The sequence below is a fragment of the Carlito syrichta genome, unplaced genomic scaffold, assembly GCF_000164805.1.
Source record: "Carlito syrichta isolate Samal-C Ts95f unplaced genomic scaffold, Tarsius_syrichta-2.0.1 Scaffold303103, whole genome shotgun sequence".
Taxonomy (NCBI): Eukaryota; Metazoa; Chordata; class Mammalia; order Primates; family Tarsiidae; genus Carlito; species Carlito syrichta.
The window spans coordinates 102,528-124,988 of NW_007247199.1; the positions used below are offsets into that span (position 1 = coordinate 102,528).

The 22,461-nt window shown below is 50.8% G+C and overlaps 1 protein-coding gene across 3 annotated transcripts in view; it reads right to left on the minus strand.

Moving 5' to 3' along the window:
- Window positions 1-22,461, minus strand: part of ABAT (4-aminobutyrate aminotransferase) — a 102,181-nt gene that overhangs the window by 44,603 nt on the left and 35,117 nt on the right. Inside the window, exons 1-2 of one of the 3 annotated variants that reach the window (XM_021712136.1) lie at window positions 21,373-21,627; window positions 12,443-12,449 (exon numbers count right to left, since the gene is read on the minus strand). The exons of the other annotated variants lie outside the window; for them this stretch is intronic. Of the exons in view, the coding sequence (XP_021567811.1) occupies window positions 12,443-12,449 (7 nt within the window). The 5' untranslated portion in view covers window positions 21,373-21,627. Of the gene's footprint in view, window positions 1-12,442; window positions 12,450-21,372; window positions 21,628-22,461 lie in introns of those variants that run through there. 3 annotated transcript variants of the gene reach the window in all.

A 22,461-nucleotide genomic window follows, 5' to 3' on the forward strand; every position in this document is an offset into this window, starting at 1 on the left:
GCAGATCTCGAACCCGCGGGCTCAGGCAATCCACTCACCTCAGCCTCCCAAGGCGCGGGATTACAGGCTGAGCCATCCACCCTCAGTTTGTATGCTTCCTTTTCCCTTTCCCACTTCTTGTCCCCTCTCCCCAGGCCACCATTCCAAGCTGTTCTCTACGCGTCTTTCTGTTTGTGGATCTTTCTGCTCAATACCTGTTTTATTATTTGGCTTACATAAATGGTATTGTATCTCAAAATCAAATCTGTTATCTCAGAATAATGATGGGACTGTCTGTGTCTCACTTCTCTTCATGCACCCCGGGTCCTTTCTGTGTGCCACACATACCACACACTTTATATGCAGTACTATGAATATGACTTTTTTCCAACTTAAACAATAGACTTTGATTTCCTGGTAGTTGTAGAGCTGGGATGTCCAGAATCAAGGCACCAGCTGAAGCAGTTTCCAGTGAGGGCTCCCTTCCTGGCTTGCAGACAGCGACCTTCTCACTAGGTCCTCCCATGACAGAGAAAGAGTTAGAACATTTATTATTATAACCACGCACGTAGCAACGCCACGTGGTCTCCTTTTGTACAGATGAGGGAACCGAGGCACAGCGAGGCTGAGTGGTGGGTCTGAAAACAGAACGCAGATCTGTGTGACCCCAGAGTCAGCCACCCACACCCTTTTACAAAATACTGAGTCCCAGCACTCTGTACAAGTCCATCCATTCATTTTGCAACGACTCCTCCAATGAGCATCGTCTTTGTACCAAGCCCCATTTCCCAAGCTGCACACACAGGAGAGAATGAGGCAGGCGTGGAGCTTACATCCTCATGAGGAACAAAGATAATAAAACAACACAAACAGGAGCATATGTTTGGAAGGAAGAGTAGAAGGTGCTAGGAACACGGCTTATCAAGCTTCTGTTGCACACTGGCAACTTCAAGGATGTTTGCAACAGGGTAGACATGGTTCTCCTCATTCCATAGACGAGGACACTGAGACTCAGAAGCGATGTCGTTTAGCCCATGTTCGTTGCGGCATTATTTACAACAGCCAAGAGGTGGGCACAATCTAGATGTCCATCGACAGATGAATGAGGGAAAATGTGGTGTGTTCACACGATGGAATATTATTCCGTCTTAAAGAGAGGATATTCTGTCACATGTGACAACGTGACTGAAGCCAGAGGACACTACACTAAGTGAAAGACCCCAGTCAAATACTATGCGATTCCTCTCACATGGACATTGAAAGCAGCCAACCTAGCCGGACTCGGTGGCTCAGCCTGTAATCCCACGCCTTTGGGAGGCTGAGGTGAGTGGATTGCCTGAGCCCGCGGGTTCGAGACCCACCAGGGCAAGTTGGCGAGACCTCACCTCTACAATAAATCAAAAAAATCAGCCGGGTGTGGTAGTGCATGCCTGTAATTCTGGCTTCTCGGAAGGCTGAGGCGGCGGGATCGCCGGAGCCCAGCGGGGCGAGGCTGCGGTGGCTGGGAGTGGCCACTGCACTCCAGTCTGAATGACAGAGTGAGACTCCGACTCAAAAAAACAAAAACAAACTCCTCCTCCACTACAGGGATGTGACCCTGGCACCACGCCGGTTACGTGTGACCTGGCCCCGGCTGGCTGGACCAGGCTGGGCCAGAGTCTTGGGAGGGGTGGGGTTAGGCACCCTCCGCCCCGTGAGGGGAGCCAGCCTCAAAGCAAGGCCTGTAGGTGGAGAACGCGGCCTGTGCTAACAGAGGCAGCAGCAAGAGAACAGGGTCCTGGGTGTAAGAGACCGCATGGCTCCATCTGGAGCCCGGGTCCCCACCATGTGTGGATGCAGCACCTGCCAGGCTCATTCCATGTCCCCATCCCCGGACGCGAGGAGGAGGTGTGGGGAATGTCAGCAGAGCTAGGCTCACAGATGTCCCTCCAGGTAGAAGGAAATACCAGGAGTGGACAAGTGTTCCCACCGTTAACAACGCCTTTGTGAGAAAGTCCAGAGGCATCCCTCCATGTTCCTCCTTTTACATTTATTTTTATTTTTTTAAGTAGATAGAAGATCTCACTCTGTCACTCAGACTGGAGTGCGGAGGTGTGATCATAGCTCACTGCGGCCTCAACCTTCTGGACTTAAGCAGTCCTCCTGCCTCAGCCTCCCACATAGCTGAAACTACAGGTGTAAACCCCTACGCCTGGCTAATTTTTTTTTTTTTTGAGTTGGACTCTCACTCTGTCACCCAGGCTGGAGTGCAGTGGCATGCTCATGGCCATTGCGGCCTTGACCCGCTGGGCTCAGGCAATCCTTCCGCTTCAGCTTTCCAAGTAGCTGAAACTACAGGTGCGTGCCACCATGCCCAGCTAATTTTTCTGATTTCCTATAGAGATGAGGCCTCGCCAAGTTGCCCAAGCTGGTTTTGAACCCCTAGGCTCTGGAAATCCCCTCGCCTCTGCCTCTCAACGTGCTGGGATTACAGGTGTGAACCACTGTGCTCGGCTTATGCCTGGCTAATTTTTAAATATTTTGTTGAGATGGAGTCTCACTATGTTGCCCAGACTGGGCTCGCCTCCCAAAGCACCAGGATTACAGGCATGAACCGCAGCACCGCCATTTTCCCTCCTTTTTAAAACTTGCCTGGGCTACCCTAAGTGGGTTTCTGTTGCCTGCAGAGTTCCTACTCATATCACCGACAGACCCAGATCTCAGAGCACACTGGGAGTGACAATGCATCTTCCACTCGGCACTGCAGGTGAGCAAGGCCTTGTGGGTAGCGAAAGGTCAAGACCTCCAAGCCATCAGATCCTTCTCCAACCAGGTCTCAGCTCTCCTGGCGGGGGATCCGGGCTCCAGAACCAGCTGTGCTGTGCTCCAGGGAGTTGCTGGACTCCCTCCCCCAAGGAGGAAGTGGTAGTAGTCTGGGGCTGTCGGGTGAGATGTCCTGATGGGCACATTATCCCTTGATCTGCAAAACCATCCAAAGTAGGGCACCTCCTCTTTCAGAGATGAGGCAAGGAGTTCCGAGAGGTTATGGTGTCTGGCCTTGGTCACAGATTTACCTGGGACTGTCTGACCCCATAGCCCTGCCTCTACTCACTGGAATACATCAGTTTAATTCAGCCAATAACAAAACACCCAGCTGTTGACTGGGTGTGGTGGCTCAGGGCTGTAATCCCAGCATTTTGGGAGGCTGAGGGGGGAGAATTATTTGAGGCCTGGGCAACATAGTAAGATCCCATCTCTACAAGCAAACACCTAGCTGTGGTAGATGTGGGATCTGATGAATAAAAATGACCTAGTTCAGAGAATACATTTTATGTGTTTTTGCCAGAGGAAATTTGTTTGAGAAAGCGTGGGCTTGGAAAGGATGGTTATAAATTAACTGAGAAATCAAACTCTTTTCGTGATAGCTCAATGGATTTTTTGATGGATTTCAGCATATCCAACTCCGCGCAAGCCTATTAATTTGGAAACACAGCAACGGCGTGGAAAGAGCAGTTACTGTCTCTCCCTCAAAACCATTTGTCTCAAACAGGGAGCACGGAGGCTTCACACAATTCAATTTCCATTAAGCCTGTTTTTGAAAATGTGAGAATCTCAGAGCAGTGAACGTTTAAATACTCTGCAAAAGTCAGAGCCACACCCACACACTTTCAATTACAAAATGTCACATTGGAAAATGGATCATGGTGACATTTTGGTGGCCTGCCGTCGAAAACTAACCTTATAACAAAACCTGATCTCTGTCAGACATTAATTCTCAGCGCAATATGTTTCAAACAATCAGAAGGGTTAATGTCATTCATTCACTCCCTCTGCCCACTAATTCACGCCACAAAAGTTAATTAGGCACCTGTTCCAGGCGGGGCACAGTATCATTTGAGTACCATTCCTCTTAGGAGAAACCAAGATGGATAAAAGGCTGTTCTCTTTCCAAAGCTCATAAGTTAGTGGCAGAGGACTAGGGGCGGAAGAAATGGGAGAATTCAGTGTACCGGCTGCTGTACCCATCATGTGAATAATTGCTTAAAATAACCCGGCAAGTTGTGTATAAAATTTTTCCAGTTCACTGTCAACAACAAATTCTGTAAAAGACAGAATAAGATCATGACTATTTTATCAGTGTAAGCAAGGCGCTATGGTACACGGATGGATTAACTCTGACTGGGGTGACAAAGCCAAGGAAGTGTCACCCGAACTGCACCTTCAAAGGTCAAGAGATGAAACAGGTGCGGTGTCTTACACCTGTAACTGCAGTGCTTTGAGAGGCCAAGGCAGGAGGATTGCTTGAGCCCAGGAGTTCTAGACCAGCCTGGGCAACATAGCAAGACCTCATCTCTACAAAAAAATAAAAAAGTTAGCCGAGTGTGGGCTCAGCCGGGGGTGGTCCCAGCAACAATTCCTAGTCTGACCTGCCAATGTGCCCCTCTGGAGACCCTCTCATGGGGAGGAGAAAGACCAACTGCTCTCGTCTTATCCAAAAGGGTCTGTGCACAGCCTGGCTCCTGGTGAGGGGCGGGCGACACGCGTTTCTCAGCAGGTCCCTGAGGTGCCAGGGTCACTGAGCTAGGGAGGCTCCTGAAGCGGGTACATTGGAGGGCTCCCTCTGGAGTGGAAATAGGCAGGGACCAGCTCTAAACCCTCAGTCCTACAGCTGGTGGGGCCTTGGAGAATCCTGGGTTTCTCTAAGAGTTAAACATAGAATTTCTACATGACCCAACAATTCCACTCCCAAGTATGTGCCTCAAAGAACTGAAAACAAGGCCTCCAATAAGTACACGCACACGCACATTCATAGCAGCACAATTCACTCACAGAAAGGTGGAAAAAACCCAGATGCCCCCCAGCGAGTGAACAGATAAATAAAATGTGGTCTATCCATACTGTGGAATATTATTCAGCCATGGAAAAGAATGAAGTTCTCTACCACACAGAGAAGCCTCAAAAACGTTATGCCACCTGAGCACATCCAGGCGTACAAGGCTACAAGGCATATGATTCCATTTATAGGAAACCTCAAGACTAGATAAATCCACTGCACGGTGGCTCATACCTGTAATCCCAACACTTTGGGAGGTGGAAGTGAGAGGATTGCCTGAACCCACAGGTTCGAGACCAGCCTGGGCAACTTGGTGAGACCTCATCTCTACAATAAATTAAAAAAATTAGCCAGGCATGATGGCACACACCTGTGGCTCCAGCTACTTGGAAGGCTGAGGCAGAAGGATTGCCTGGGCCCAGCAAGTCGATGCTGCTGTGGCCATGAGTGTGTCACTGCACTCCACCTTGGACAACAGAGTGAGACTCCGACTCAAAAAAAAAAAAAAAAAAGGTAAATCCATAGAGACAGGAAGCAAGACAGTGGTTCCCAGGGGCTGGGGGGAGGGAGAATAAGGGGTGACTGCTTATTGGGTATGGGGGTCTCTGCTTGGGATGATGTGAAAGTTCTGGAACAAGACTGTGGTGGTGGCCGTGCAACATTGTGAAGGTACTAAAATGCACTGGATTTCATTCATTTAACATTGTTAGTGGTTAATTTTGTTTTGCTTTTCTCAGTAAAAAGTGAAAATGAAAATGGGAGTTGCTTACACTCTGATGGTTTGCCTCAGTTTCCTCAGCAGCAACAAGGGACTATAGGTACATACCACCACCTGACTAATTATTTGATTTTTCGCAGAGATGGGTATCGCTGTATTACCCAGGCTGATTTTTTTTTTTTTTTTTTTTTTGAGTTGGAGTTTCACTCTGTCGCCCAGACTGGAGTGCAGTGGCCGCTCCCGGCCACCGCAGCCTCGACCTGCTGGGCTCCAGCGATCCTTCCGCCTCAGCCTTCCAAGTAGCTGGAACTACAGGCGTGTGCTACCACGCCCGGCTCATTTTTTGATTTATTGTAGAGATGAGGTCTCGCCAAGTTGCCCAGGTGGGTCTCGAACCCGCGGGCTCAGGCAATCCACTCACCTCAGCTCCCAAAGGCGCAGGATGACAGGCTGAGCCACCGAGCCCGGCTACCCAGGCTGATCTTGAACTTCCTCAACTGACCCTCCCACTTAAGCCTCCAAAATTGCTGGTATTACAGGAGTGAGCCACTGCATCTGGCCTCAGAGGAACTACTGATGATGGTGATAGTGGTGAGGCCATTGCTTAATGCTGCTGTAATTGAGAGATAAGTCTACAACTCGCTTGCTTCACTGAGTTTTTCACACTGCTGCCAGGGCAGGAGCACCAATCAGACCCAACTTAGGAGAGAAGCTAATTCTGGGTCTGTATTACTGAAATGGCAAATAAATGCCATGTCGCGTGTTAGTGCTGGTCGGTTGGTATTAGCTATTTGGAGTCATGAGCTGAACGATTGATTTTGTGGCCTCTTTTAGGCTCTGAGGTAAAAAGAGTTGTGATAGGTTAGTGATGTCTGTCATGTGCACCATAAAAGACAGTAAAGATATGTGTGTAGTGGCATTGAGCTTGGCCTTTAGAGTATAAAGCTTGGGTCCAAACCATCACCCTACTTTATGTACTTGTTTTTTTCTTCTTAGATATTTTATGTAATTAAAAAAATTATTTTATTTGGCAAGGCATGGTGGCTCACGCCTATAATCCCAGCACTTTGGGAGGCCGAGGTAAGAGGATTGCCTGAGCCTACGGGTTCGAGACCAGCCCTGGCAACTTGGTGAGACCTCATCTCTACAATAAATCAAAAAATTAGCCAGGCATGGTAGCACTGCCTGGAGTTCCAGTTACTTGGAAGGCTGAGGTGGATGAATTGCCTGAGCCCAGCAGGTTGAGGTTGCGGTGGCCAGGAGTGTGCCACCACACTCCAGCTTGGGTGACAGAGTGAGACTCCCAACTAAAAAATAAAATTATTTTATTATTAGAGACAGGGTCTTGCTCTGTCACTCAGACTGAAGTGCAGTGGTATGATCTTAGCTCACTGCAGCCTCCAAATCCTGGGATCAAGTGATCCTCCCACATCTGCCTCCCAAGTAGCTGGGATGACGGGTGTGTGCCACCGCGTCTGGCCTTATGTTCTTGTATAACAGCGAAATTTCTAAAAATGCTCTGAGCCTCGGTTTCCCTATTTGTAGAAGAGGGACAATGATGCTTCTCTCTCTGCAGGGTATGCTGAGAATGAGGCACAAGGGGCGTAGACAGCCTGACAGACCGTAGGCACACATGACGTCTCAGTCAGCCTCTGTCTCTGACTTGCTCCTATCTTTTATACTGTCTGAAGATGATTGATTCTAGAGCCCCGGGGTCTAGGTCCGTGGAGGCTACTGGAGTCACCAAGGAAAGAGGCTCACACCCAGGGAGACTTGCCCTGCAGACTGGCTCTGGAGTCCCACCACGCAGGCCGGCACAAGTGCAAGGAAAGGTTGTCTCACTCTGAACAGAGGCCCGGCACACCAAAGGGCCAGCAGGCGGCCAGGCACCCAGGGTCCTGTTGCATCCCTGCTCGGGGCTAGTCCCCAACCTGCTCGGGTCCAGGTTGCCATCATCTTTCTCCCGGATGGAGGATGATTTCCTACGTGGCCTCCCGGCTTCCTCTCTTGCTCTCCTTCTATTTTCTACCTGGGCCCCAATGTTTTCTTTTTTTTTTGAGTTGGGGTCTCACTCTGTCACCTAGGCTGGAGTGCAGTGGCTCACTGCAGTCTCAACCTCCTGGGCTCAGGAGATCCTCCTGCCTTAGCCTTTCAAGTAGGTGGGATTACAGGCACACACCACCATGCCTGGCTAACTTTTTGATTTTTGTAGAGACAAGGTCTTGCTGTGTTGTCCAGGTTGGTCTCAAACTCCTGGGCTCAAGCAATTCCCTCATCTCAGCCTCCCCGAGTGCTGGGATTACAAGTGTGAGCCACCGTGCCCAGATCCCAATTTTGCACATTGCACATTGCTCTCCTGCTAAGAAAAACATAAATCCCAAGATAATGGAGATCATGCATTTTGTTTTTGTTGTTCAACATTATAACCAGAGCACAGGACAGTTCCTGGAGTTTATTTATGTTTTGAATGAACTCAACATACCTGAGCTGTGAAATGGGGATAGTAACATTCATCCTTCTTTTTTAAATCTATTTAGAGACAAGGTCTTGCTCCATCGCTGAGGCTGTGTGCAGTGGCATGACATGATCACAACTCACTGTAACCTTGAGCTCCTGGCCTCAAGCAATCCTCCTGCCTCAGCCTCCCGCAGTGCTGGAATTACAGGCTTGAGCCACCACCTGACCCCCAAGTTTCATTTGCTACAAATAAAAGCAACTGGGAAAAGAATACAGTCAAACCAAAGCAGTTTACTCAGTTAAAAACTGGGCGGAGTTGACAGCCCTAGGCTATGGCCTCAGGCCTGGCCCACCCTCTCCTGTCCCCAGAGACCAGCAGACACCAGACAGGTGTTCAAGGCAGGTTAGCATCAGATGGGAACATTTTCCTTGATGCGATGAGAACTGAAAGAGAAATCTCAGTCAATCAATACGTTAACCAAACTCGGGATTGTCAGAGCACAGGGCAAACACAGGTAGTTTTTATTTGAGTATGCAGTGGGCAACAACCCGTTCTATTTCTTACTGTGTGTCTCAGATCCTTGGTCTGGTCAGATAGTGAGCTTCCCGGGCCCACACTCCGCTCCCATCCCTGTTTCTTTAATTAAAATGCTAATTAACTCTCTCTGCAGCCTCTTATCTGCCCTGTGCATTGGGAGGGTGGGGCAGGATGGGCAGAGATGCTGGTTTGGCTTTTTTCTTTTTTTGAGTTGGAGTCTCACTCTGTCGCCCAGACTGGAGTGCAGTGGCCGCTCCCGGCCACCACAGCCTCGCCCTGCTGGGCTCCAGCAATCCTTCCGCCTCAGCCTTCCAAGTAGCCGGAATTGCAGGCGCGCGCTACCACGCCCAGCTGAGTTTTTTTTTTATTTATAGTAGAGATGAGGTCTAGCTGCCCAGGTGGGTCTCGAACCCGCGGGCTCAGGCTATTCACTCACCTCAGCCTCCCAAAGGCGCGGGATTACAGGCTGAGCCACCGAGCCGGCTTTGGTTCAGCTTTTTAATTCTGAGTGAGAGGAAGTCAGGCGAAGGGAAGAAGGCACCTCCTCCAGTCTGCTCTTGGGGGAGAATTGTCATGGTAAAAGTCCTGGCTGCCATTTATTGACTGCTCACCTGCTACACCTATGCCTCTTCCACAGGAATTTCAGTTGCTCGCAGGATTGGCCTTGAATGATCGGCTCAGAAGCCTAATGGGCTTGACCAAGGTCTTAGGGCTCAAAAGCCAGAGAGGCTCAGCCTTGGCTGCACCTGACACTCCCCGGGAGCTAAAAGTATCCCCAGGTGTCAGGGCCCCACCTGGACTGGCCGAGTTGCGTCTCACAGGTGTGACCTGGGCACTGGGGAAGGGCGGAAGTGGGTTGAGAACCACTGCTAGCTACCATGAGGACTTGCATGGGACCACAGGTCTGCATGGTCCCCAACCTCCTGGAGAGGCAGATGCAACGAGTCTCCAGGGGCTGTCTGGAGAGGCAGTGTCCCCCTTTGACGCCAGCCTGCCTTGAACACCTGTCTGGTGTCTGCTGGCTTCTGGGGTGTGTAGTGTGCAGGGCGCTGTCTTCAGAGGCAGCCTCTTTTGGTGTCTCCCCTTCCACTGTTCCACCTGGCACCTCCCTAGTCTCTGCATCCTCCAAAAGGACCCTATCGCCCGACTGGCCAGCCCTGGCTTCCCATTTACCTGCTGTGTGATCTTGGGCACATGAAGTAACCTCTCTGTACCTCAGTTTCCTCATCTGTGAAATAGGGATCATTTCTTTCTTTCCTTCTTTTTTTTCAAGTAGGAGTCTCACCTGTCTCCCAGGCTGGAGTGTGGTGGCATGCTCATGGCCACCTCAGCCTCGACCTGCTGGACGCAGGTGATCCTTCCACCTCAGTCTTCCAAGTAGCTGGAACTACAAGCACGTGTCACCACACCTGGCTAATTTTTTGATTTTAGAGACGAAGTCTCGCCAAGTTGCCCAGGCTGGTCTTGAACCCCTGGACTCAGGCAACCCTCTCACCTCTGCCTCCCAAAGTGCTGGGTTTACAGGCGTGAGCCACCCTGTGCCCAGCTGAAATAGGGTTCATTTCAATTGAACCAAGACCCAGGACGTGGGTCCCTGCTGTATTGCTCAGGGAACGTCCGGTGAAGGTGGCGTCGGACTCACTTCCCTACTGCGCTGCCTCCCAGACCCCCTGAACATGAACTCTTTGCACACATCGCTGGCTAGAAACAGACCCCAAGATCTCTCTGGGGCCCCAAAGACGCCCCCTCTTCTTCCAGCTGCCCTGGGGACCGAGACAAAAGCGCTGGAAGGCGCTCGGGACATTCCTTTCCTGACTGCAGTCCCAGCCTCTGGCTTTTCTCAGACTCAGCGGGACACAATGGCACACTCAGCCAAGTGCACCTCCGTTGTCAAGGCCAGGGGTCGCCATGGCAACCCATAAAAAAAAGCTCTGGGCCTCCGCAGATGGGGCTCACAGGGCCCATTCACGGTGGTGGCCAGGGACAGAGGTTTTATCTCAGACTCAGCTTTCTCCTCCAACTCCAGCTTCACCAGCCTCTCCTGGCCTCCCCACAGCCCTCCTCCCTACGGGTACGATTCCTCTAACCTGCTTCTGGGGTGTTATACAATCACCAGGGGCTTGTCTAAGGAGACAGGAACATTGCTCTTGGAAATGGGCCCGTGTCGACTCCTGAGAAAGACGGAAGGTGCAGCTGAGAAAGTCACATGAGTCCGAAATTGTGTCCAAAAGGCGATCGGTCCATGTATATTACCTGGGCAAGTTGCTGACCTCATCAGGGCCTCAGTTTTCTCATCTGTGAAACGGGAAGAGTAAATCTTTCCATGAGATCATGCAACACTCAACTGGGTCAGGGTCTACAGGCTGTAGGAGAGATGACGCATTGCAGGCCATGTTTGTTTCCAAAGAGCTCTCAAACCTGCTAGGGAAGGTGTCTCTTCGATTGCCGGCCCGGCTGGGAAAGCCTGCAGTGGCGCTGTGGGAGCCTGAGCATCCAAGTTCCACGAGAGAGAAGCTGGTCTGCCTCAGTCTCCCATGCTCATGTTCCGTCCTGGAGTCCTCTCCACCCGGGCTCCTGACAGCAGTAATTAGGTGAACTTACATCAGGAGTGCAGGGAGCATGAACACATCGTTGCTAGCAGGCAGGTAGTTAGCTGGCCCATAAGAAAGAGCAGAGAGAAAAAAGAACAGGTGGACTTCAAGCCCACCTCTGAGAGCAAGGGACAGAGAGGGCCTTTGTTCTGGCGTGTACACAGAGAGGGACCTCCGAAAAGGACGAGCTCGTTTGGGATTTCTGGCCCTCCCAGCAAGGAGAGAAAGCCTGGAAGCATGGATGCGGGAGCCCATGTGGGGAAAGCCACCCAGGCCAAAGCCACAGAAGGTCCCGCTTTTAACATTGCTTTGTTCGGTTCCAAAGTGTTTGCTGAGCGGGTGCCAAGACCTGGAGACACCACGGCCGACAAGGACATATCCTACTCTGTTCCATGGGACCCTGCGTTCCTGGGGAGGACTGACAGGAAACAGAAGGTCAGTGTGATTGCAAAGACCTTCCCCATTCAGAGAAAACAAACCTAGTTTAGGAATTTAGGAACTGAATAAGCCCGCATATTTCACAGCATGTCACAAACGAAACATTGCATCTCCTTCAAGGACTGCACAGCTAGACTGGGGAACTCAGCTCTTCCAGGACTCAAAGTCTCTTTCACTTACACGTGTGTGTAGGTACCTACTCTGATTTAATAAATGAATGTCTGCTGTATCAATTTCACACATACCATCTAATTTAATCTTGGGAGGCAAATACTACTATTTCCTCTTGTTCAGAGGAGAAAATGGTCTTAGACAGGTTTTGTCCCTTGCACAGGGACACATAGCTGGAGACAGTGGAACTGGGTCAGAACCAAGGCTGTGTGACCTCAGAAACCACCATCTGGGCACGTTAGCAGGTTGGCAGCTTCAGTCCTTACCCAGACACCTCATCAGCCAACTCAGACCAGCACGTACTCTTTCTCCAGGAAAAGGAAAGGTCACAGCAGTCACTCTCTGCGGCTTCCTGAAGACTCACTTCGGCTACACACTCATCCCTCCGGGCCTGTGACTGCCTTCACCAGCCTCGGCCCACACCTGGCGCGTCCCCCACACTCCAAGTCTCGTCTCCCATCCCCTCCAGAGTGCAAGGAACAAGTTCCATCAGGACCCCGGTGCCACTCAAAGGGCTGTGAGCTTCTCGCAACAGGCCAAAGGTCTGTGTCATCCCCAAATCCATAAGTTGAAACCAAATAACAGTGTGATGACATTGGGAGGTGATTAGGTCACCCCGTGAATGGGATCAGTTCCTTGATAAAAGTGAGTCCAGAGAGCTCCCTTGACCCTTCCACCCCATGAGGACACAGCAAGAAGCCACCATCTACGAACCAAGGAGCCGGTCCTCGCCAGACACCACATCTGCTGGTGACTTTATCTTGGACTGTAAGGAAGAGCTTTCTTTTATTTTTATTTTTTATTGAGTTAGGGTCTGGCCCTGTTGCCTGGCTGGAGTGCAGAGACCCAATCACGGCTCATCACCGCCTCAACCTCCTAGGCTCAGGCAATCCTCCCGTCTCAGCCTCCCAAGCAGCAGGGACTGCAGGCACGTGCCACCTTGCCCAACTAGTTTTTAAAAATTTTTGTAGCAACGAGATCTTGCTATGTTGCCCAGCTGGTCTCGAACTCCCCGGCTCAAGCAATCCTCCAACTTTGGCCTTCCAAAGTGCTGGAGTTACAGGCCTGAGTCACTGAGCCCAGCACAGAAATAACTTTCAGTTGTTCATAAGCCACTCCACCTGGGGTATTTTGTTATAGCCGTCCAAACAGACTAAGACAATCCTTCAAAAGAAGAACTGACATCTTCATAGCTCTAGGTAATGGAGAATGTTTAATGGATGTTTTAAACATGAATCTATGATAAAGAGGTAGCTTACCTCTTCTAGCTTTCTATTATTTGAGTCAACCTTTTAAACATTTTCAAGCAGAAAAGCATTAGATGGTCAATGATATAATAAAAAAAAAAAATCCCAGTTTGTCTATGTCTCTATCGTCTTCTGTCATAAACTATTCCAACCAATCAGACAGGCTCATCCTGGACCTTTTTTTTTTTAAAGAGATAGAGTCTCATTCTGCTCTCCAGGCTGGAGTGCAATGGCATAATCATAGCTCATTCCAGTCTCTACCTCCTGAGCTCAAGAGATCTTCCCACCTCAACCCTCCCCAATAGCTGGGACTACAGGTGTGTGCCATTACCCCCAGCTAATTTTTTAATTTTTTGTAGAGACAGTGTCTCACTATGTTGCCCAGGCTGGTCTCAGACTCTTGGCCTCCAGTGATCCTGCTGCCTTAGCCTCCCAAAGTGCTGGGATTATAAGGTTGAGCTACCATGCCCAGATGTCACCCTGGCTTTCTGTTTTGCTTTTTAGGGTCAGAGTCGCGCTCTTTTGCCCAGGCTGGAGTGCAGTGGCACAATCACCACTCATCACAGCCTCAACCTCCTGGGCTCTGGTGATCCTTCTACTTTAGCCTCCCGAATAGCTGGGACTACTGGTGTGCACCACCACGCCTGGTTAGTTTATTTTTTATTTTTGTAGAGACGAGGTCTCGCTATGTTACCCAAGCTAGTCTGGAACTCCTGGGCTCGAAAATCTTCCCACCTGTACCTCCCAAAGTGCTGGGATTGTTGGCATGAGCCATCGTACCCGGTCCACTTTGGCTTTTGATGTGGGCGTCACAGCCATCAGTCACGTCACCCTGGCCAAGCATTCAGGCCTTCTGGAAGGCACTTGTGCTGGTTTTGAAGGGCCTCAGACCCAGTCCTTCTCCCCCATCTGGCGGCTTGTTTTGATGAGACACAAAACACAAGCGCTTAGGCAGTGCATGGAGCCTTTCCGTGGACACGACGCCAGATGGCAGATGGCAGGAGTCGCTGAAGCCACAGCCAGCTATGCCCTTTAACTTGCTTAGCGAAGGGAGTGGGGCCATACTCTGGGCTGGGCCATGGGGCCCCCTCTGGGGAAGAGAGCTGGTCCAGGATGCTCCCGAAGACAGAAGAGTCTGTTATTTTTGTTCCCCCACCAATGCCCTGGATCGATTGCTACCCTCATGTTTTGTCCACACAGAGACAAATCTCTGCAGTAAACACGACTGGACAGAATTTACCCTGGGGCAGCATCCTCTGTGAGGGGAGGGGTAGCCTATCAAGGTGTCCACACCCACCTGGGTACCTGGCTTTCATCAGGAGGCCTTCTCTACCTTCACTTTGAGAACAATGCTTCCGTTGTATGACTTCTTGTTACTTTTAGGGAAAAACAACTAAGTTAAAAAAAAAACAAATCTCAGCAGGAAGCGGTGACTCACATCTGTAATCCTAGCACTTTGGGAAGCCGAGGTGGGAGGATTACTTGAGCCCAGGAGTTCGAGACCAGCCTGGGCAACATATCAAGACCTCATCTCTATAAAAAAAGATGTGTGTGTGTGTGTGTGTGTGTGTGTGTGTGTGTGTGTATAAAATTAAAATTAGCCAGGCATAGTGATACATGCCTGTCGTCTCAGCTACTTGGAGGCTGATCAGCTGAGCCCAGGAGATCGAGGTTGCAGTGCGTCATGATCATGCCACTGCACTCCAGCTTGGCTGACAGAGTGAGATCCCAACTCAAAAAAAAAAGGACAGGAGCCCCAGTCATCCATCCCCCAGACCAGCAGAGCAGGGTGGCAGGAACAGCTCAAGGGCTTTCATTCAACCATTTCATTTTTTTCTGCATAGCAAAATGGACACAGCCACTCTCTTGCTGAACATTCCCTGGCTCCCAGCTACCACCAGGATAAAGCCCAGCTGCTTAGTGGGACACACAGCAACCCCCTGCTACCACCTCCCCTGGCTGTATCTCCTGACCGAGAAGCTCACACAGTGCTGGCTGTTGGAATGTCCTTCCTGCCCCTGCCTCCGCCTGTTGACATTCTCTCAATTCCTGTGGATGTTTTCATGGGGTACTTCTCATCACCTCCTCCAGGAAACTTCCTAACCCTCAATTAAGGGTTAGAGGCCAATCATCTGTATTTCTCTAGTAACTTATCATTTTTTTGAATCATGAAAATTTTCATTCGCAATAGCAAAGTCATGGAATCAGCCTAAGTGTCCATCAACAAATGACTGGATAAAGAAAATGTGGTGCATATACACCATAGACTACTACGCAGCCATAAAAAAGAATGAAATCATAGGCCAGGCGCAGTGGCTCACGCTTATAATCCAGGAACTTTGGGAGTCCGAGGTGAGAGGATTGCCTGAGCTCACGGGTTTGAGACGAGCCTGAGTAACTTAGCAAGACCTCGTCTCTATAATAAATCAAAAAATTAGCCAGGCGGGGTGGTGCATGCCTGTAGTTCCAGCTACTTGGAAGGCTGAGGCGGAAGGATCACCTGAGCCTAGTAGGTTGAGGCTGCGGTGGCTGTGAACATGCCACTGCACTCCAGCCTGGGCGACAGAGTAAGACTCCAACTCAAAGAAAAAAATGAAATCATGTCCTTGGCAGCAACATGGATAGAGCTGGAGGTCATTATTCTAAATGAATTCACACAGAAACAGAAAACCAAATACCACATGTTCTCACTTAAAAGTGGGAACTAGACACGGGTACTTGGGGCCTATACTTGGAAACAATAGCCACTGGGGACTCTGAAAGTAGGGAGCAGCAAAGGGTACAGCTGAGTATGATGTGCACTGTTTGGGTGACAGGTACACTAGATGCTCACGCTTCGCCACTATGCAATACATCCATGCAATGATTCTGCACGTGCACCTCCTGAGTATAACATTTCAAAAAAGAAAGAACATTTTCAGACACACGGGATAGCCAAGTGACCTCGGCTATACCCGTCTAGCTTCTACAATTACCAACATTTGCTGTGTTAGGATCTCTGTAGACTTCACATATTAATTTACAGTTTCCGTGTAATGTGTCCACATCTCTTGGTCTCTTTTTAGCCTGTGGACTTCATTCATTCATTCATTGTGAGGCCCTGGTATCTCCTGATCACCTACTGCCTGAAGACACAGGACTAAATCCTAAGGACCTGGTGAGGGTAGAACCAGACGGCAAACTCTCCACATTCCATTCCAGTGGAAGAGAAAACAAATAAACACAAGACAGTTAGCAGGCTGGGCACAATGGCTCATGCCTGTAATCCCAGCAATTTAGGAGGCCGAGGAAGGAGAATCATTTGAGCCCAGGAGTTTGACACCAGACTAGGCAACATAGTGAGCGAGACCTTGTCTCTACAAAACATAAAAAAATTAGCCCAGCATGGTGACACCTGTAGTCCCAGCTATTCAGGAGACTGAGGCAGAAGGATCACCTGAGCCCAGGAGGTCGAGGCTGCCATGAGCTGTGACCGTGCCACTGTCCTCCAGCCTGAGCGACAGAGTGAGACCCCGACTCAAAAAGAAAAAGAAAAAAGATAATAGGTAACATGACAGCCAGTGACTGGTCCATCTTGGCACCCTCAAGACCATGTCATACCCAGAGAAGGCTCAACAAAGGCTTCTTGTCCTTCATGGAACTGAGTGCTTCGACCACGAGTCACCTCTGCAAAAGCCTGCATCCTATGGTTTCCTTTCAAGTCCTTGGAAGGGGCTGGGGAGGGGGCCAAGCTGACTGACCAGGACCCACCTCACCTACCTGCCTGTCCAAAACTAAGGCCACCTTCTTGCGTTTCACTCCCTTGATGGCTCTTCTGGTGTGTGAGCATCTGGCTCACAGAACCAGAGCCAGGAGAGAATTTACAAGCACTCCCTATCTGGTTCTTTCTTGGTTGCTCTAAGGAGCTAAAATATCCTGGAGGGGAAACGACACAAAAAAACACACAAGAGGCACCCTCTAGGGTGAACTTGGAAGGTTCAGGTGAGTGAGTGTGCTTATGTGACTTCTACTGCACAGGTATGTGTTTCCCTGGAAGTTATTACAGCGCACCTGGAGGGGAAGAATCTCCATTCTGGAGCTGAGGATGTGGAGGCTGAGGAATAGGTTTGCAAATATGCAGGCCAGCCCTGTGCTGGGAATAAGGTGGGATCAAAGGAGACCTCCGGCTGGGTGCGGTGGCTCAGGCCTGTCATCCCAGCAATTTGGGAGGCCAAGGCAAGAAGATCGCTTGGAGCCAGGAGTTTAAGACCAGCCTGGGAAACATAGTGAGGCCCCATCTCTTAAAAAAAGAGAGAAAAGAAGAAAGAAATACAATGCAAACTTCAAATGTGAGCCACATTGGCAGTTTTACATTTTCTAGTCACCACATGGAAAAAAAAAAGCAAAAACAGACTAAATCAATTTTAATAGTGTATCTTATTTAAACCCACATATCTAAAAATATAACAATGTCAACACATAATACTTAGCTATTAATAGGAAATTTCTCATTCTTTTTTGTGCATGCTACGTCTTTCAAAGCTGGTGTGAATGTCACATTCAGCACATCTGGGCTTGGGCCAGCCTCACCCTGAGAGCTCAGCAGCAGATGTGACCAGCAGCCCACAGTGCCAGATGGTGCGGGCTAGTGGATCGTGTCAGGGCTGGAGTGTGGCTGAAGGGACACACAGTGGCCTCTGCTGAGATGCCCCCGGCCTGCCTGGGCCTGTTGGCAGCTTCGATACGGAACAGGTAGTTGAGTCCAGGAGCTGGGCTCAGTAGGGTTCAGAGCAAAGGGGGTGCAGACGGGGCTGGTGACATGACTTGTGGAACCCAGAGCAAAAAACAAAAAGTGGAGGCCTCTTGGCAAAACATAACTGTGGACTGGGCATGGTGGCTCACACCTATAATCCCAGCACTTTGGGAGGCCTTCTAACCAGAGTGACAGAGTGAGATTACAACAGAAAATAACAACAACAACAAAAAACATGACTATGAGCTACAAGCTGGGGACAGCAGAGCAATGAGTCGAGCATGGGGCTCTTCTGGGTGGGGTCCTAGTGACCACACATGACGCTGGCCTGGGAGGGAAGAGGCAGACCCTCTGGGTTCATCCATCACTGGCCACGGCAGGGGGTGAGGGGATTACAGCAACAGCAACAAAGACAACAGCAATGGTGACAGCAAACACTTCCGGATCACTGACTTGGGGCCAAATCTGTGGCTCTTTTTTTTTTTTTGAGTCAGAGTCTCACTCTGTTGCCCAGGCTGGAGTGTAGTGGCACGCTCATGGCCACTCCAGCCTCAACCTGCCGGGCTCAGGTCATCCTTCCGCCTCAGCCTTCCATGTAGCTGAGCCACAGGTGCTCGCCACCACACTTGACTAATTTTTTCGATTTATTGTGGAGATGAGGTCTTGCCAAGTTGCCTAGGCTGGTCTCGAACCCCTGGGCTCAGGCGATCCTCTCGCCTCCACCTCCCAAAGTCCTGGAATACAGGCATGAGCCACTGCGCCTGGCCCAAGTTCTTTATATATAATAACAGCCTTCATTTTCAGAAGAAACTTCTGAAGTAGACACTATTAGTATCTACTTTTACAAAAAAGCAAAAAAGGAGCAGATCACAGAGAGGTTAAGTGATTTGCCCAACATCACACAGCTGTTTAGTATCGTTAGTAATTTCATAGTAACAGGGGTTGGGGCAAAATGTGGGCTTAGAGCTTGGACTTGAATCTGGCTCTGCCTCTGTTTTCTTAACTGGAGAATGGGTATGATAGAGCTCTCTTGTTCCAGGCAGCTCTGAAGATTAAATGAGATAATCCAGGCACACAGCTAGGCAGATTGTCCAGCATGCAGCGGTCACTTAATGTTTAAACCTACAGAAAAGTTATAAGCATAATTCAACAGCCACCTATAGTCCTAGAAATACAAATTAGTAACACTCTGCCACGTTTTGTACCCACTCTCATTTCATAAATCCTTCAGCCTGTATCTCCTAAGAACAAGGACATTCTCCTCAGTACAAATTATCAGATACAAAGTATTTCACTTTCAGGAAATGTCACTGATAAAATACTACTATCTGATATATAGTAGATAGTACTGTGGGAGGCTGAGGTGAGAGGACTACTTGAATCCAAGAGTTCAAGACCAGCCTGGGCAACATAATGAGACCTTGTCTCTATAAAAAAAACAAAAAAAACTAGCTGAGTGTGGTGGCGTACACCTGTAGTCCCAGGCACTTGGGAGGCTGAGGTGGAAGAATTGCTTGAACCGGGGAGGTTGAGGCTGTGGTGAGCTGTGATTGTGTCACTGCACTTCAGCTTGAGTGACAGAGTGAGAATCTGACTCAAAACCAAAACAAAACAGTCAATATTCAGATTTTCTTACCTGTCCCTTAAATGTCTTTTGTGGTTGTTTTTGTTCTCCTGATCAGGCTCCGTCCCAGGCTCAAACTACATTTGGGCCCACAGATGCTGCATGTCTTTTACCCTGGAACCATTTCTCAGCCCTTCTACCTAATTTTAAGACTGACATTTTAAGAATCCTGGTCAGAGCCGGGCTCGGTGGCTCAACCTGTAATCCTGTACTTTGGGAGGCTGAGGTGAGTGGATTGCCTGAGCCCGCAGGTTCGAGACCCACCTGGGCAACTTGGCGAGACCTCATCTCTGCAATAAATAAAAAAATCAGCCGGGCATGGTAGTGCGTGCCTGTAATTCCAGCTACTTGGAAGGCCAAGGTGGAAGGATCGCCAGAGCCCAGCAGGTCGAGGCTGCGGTGGCCGGGAGCAGCCACTGCACTCCAGTCTAGGTGACAGAGTGAGACTCCAACTCAAAAAAAAAGAATCCTGGTCAGGCTGGGCTCGGTGGCTTAGCCTGTAATCCCAGTCCTTTGGGAGGCCGAGGCGAGTGGATTGCCTGAGCCTGCGGGTTCGAGACCCACCCGGGCAACTTGGCGAGACCTCATCTCTACAATAAATCAAAAATTAGCTGGGTGTGGTAGCACGTGCCTGTAGTTCCAGCGACTTGGAAGGCCTAGGTGGAAGGATCACTGGATCCCAGCAGGTTGAGGCTGTGGTGGCTAGGAGCGTGTCACTGCACTCCAGTCTGGGTGACAGAGTGAGACTCCAACTCAAAAAAAGAAAAAAATCCTGGCCAGTGACTTTGACTGCATTTGCATCAATATTGCTCTTTATGTCCTTGCAAAATAAACGGCCGCTCATGGGCAAATGTGGGGAAAGAGGCCTGTAGGATGCACAACATGGGAGGCCTGAGGGACCTGGGGCAGTGGGGAGGGCGTATGGCGCCAGCTGGACACGTGGAAGGTAGAGATTTCCTGGAAGCAGTGACAGAGGGTGCTGACAGATGACTGGAGTTCTGGCAGGTGAACAGAGCTGGCCGTGGCAGACAGAGGCCCTGGCAGGAGGAAGCACGGTGCCCTGGGGATGCGTGGCTGGCCGTACCGTCTCTGAGTGTGAGGGTACGGCGTGCAATCGATCTGTCCCTGCTTGGACTGGAAGCTTCCTGAGGCTAGTCCTGTCTCCAGCTCGTTCTCTGCCAGGGTTCCCGGGTACGGCCTGCCCTACAGTCAGCGTTTACCCAGAGCGACTGGTAGCAGCACTTCCCAGGGATAGGCAGTGCACGGGGGGGAGAAGGGGGGGCTTCCAGAGGCGACTGGCCTGCTGGCTTGCCCACCCCGACGGTGGCATCTCCAGCGGCAACTGTCAGGGTCCCCATGTCTCCCCTGCAAATGAAATTTAATTTTCTAAAATTGCTTTCTCCTGACTGACTCTTGGAGCATGGGCTGCTACTATGAATAAATTCAAATGAACTTCCCGTCTGCCGCAGGATGTGAAGTGGCCGCAGGATGTGAAGTGGCCGCTGTCCAGAGCTCCCACACGACCGCTCAGGCGGGGACCGGCCAGGTCCCCAGCTGAGGTCTCTCTGCAGAATCCTTCTGAAATGCCCACGGACAGCACCGATACATCCATTCCCCCGAGGTTCAAGGAGAAAAGGGTTATCTGTTTTAGCTCTTAGAGTGGAAGGAAAGAATTTATCTGGGGGCTTGAGCAAAAATGTCTTTCCAAGGTGACCCTCATGTCACATCCTGGGACCCCACGCACACAGGTTGTGAGGCCCAAACCTGCTGATAAACACACACTGTTCATCGGCCGCTTTTACACCACCTTTCGTGATTTCGTCCTCACTCATGCTGCTGTGTTCTCTCCACAACGCATCCTTGAAAAATCTGTCATGGACCCTTGTGTGTCCTTCACATAGACAGCCACACTTGCACACAGGTGTATGCACACGCACTTGCACACCCCAACACCACACATGACAGCCACTGACACACACTCACGCCGCCTCCACATGCTGGCAGATACACACACACACACACACACACACAGATGCACCCAGGCGCACACGCACGCACACACACCTGCACTCACGGTGCCTGGAGTCGGTCCGGCAGCAAGCCCAGCTCGCCTGTGTGCAACGCCTCTTCTATGTCATTCTGCTGAGCCCAGGCGCATGGCTTGCAGGGTTCATGGGAAGAGGTGCCGCCGGGGGCCAACTCCCCCTTTGGAAGGGTGCTCTGGACCTCCCGGCAGTGCCCAGAACATGGACGCGGGTGGAGGAGAGAAAAGGGCCCCTGGGAAGCCCAGCAGGACTGGTAAAAGGGGGCGCTCAGCTGCTTCCCTGCAATTGCGGCGGGAGAGGACGGCGAGAAGGTGAAGGAGGAGCCGGGAGTGCAGAGACTGAAGGATGGATTCAGACAGAGGGGCTTTCAGACCGGCACAGGAAGGAACAGGCTCACCCAGGAACAAAGAAACCGGCAGGCGAAAAGACAACACACAGGAAACACACAGATTTTCGAAGAAACGGGTCCTAAGCCCAGCTCGGTTTAAGGCAGGATGAGCCGTGACCTCTCGGACCTTCTGAAAGGGGCTGTTTCCCTCCCCGTTTTCCTTCCGCGGGTCCCCTCCCAGATTTTTCTGACGGGCTCGGGAGCCCCTCAAGGGACAAGGCAGTGACTCAAGGCTTCAGATTCCTAGCTGGCGTCCCCAGGGCCCTGCTGCGATAGACCCAACCGCAGCCCTGGTGGGGGTCTAGGGCTCCCGCAGGGAGGCCTGTGCCGCCTGACCCCCTTCGGGCGTGGGGGAGGAGCCTCCGGGCATCGGGAGCTCTAGCGCCCCCACGTCTCCGAGCTGGGGCACCGCAGCCCACGGGGGCCCAGAAGAGGAAGTGGGGACGATCACAAGGTGGGGAGGGGGTGTGAGGGGGGCACGGAGCTGCTCATCAGTTGCCACGACAACGGCCAAGGGGCGGGGGCGCCGGATTGGAGGCTGCGGGAGAGGCACGTGGGTTCTGAATCACCGCGACGGCGCTTCAGCGGGGCTATTACGCCGTTGCCGAGGCAACCAATAGGAGCAACTCACAGAGGAAATCTATAATTATTACAAACCAGATACCGGCGGGCGCAGCGCGGGAATCAGCACGTTGTGGCAATTCCCCCTGAGCTCCGGGA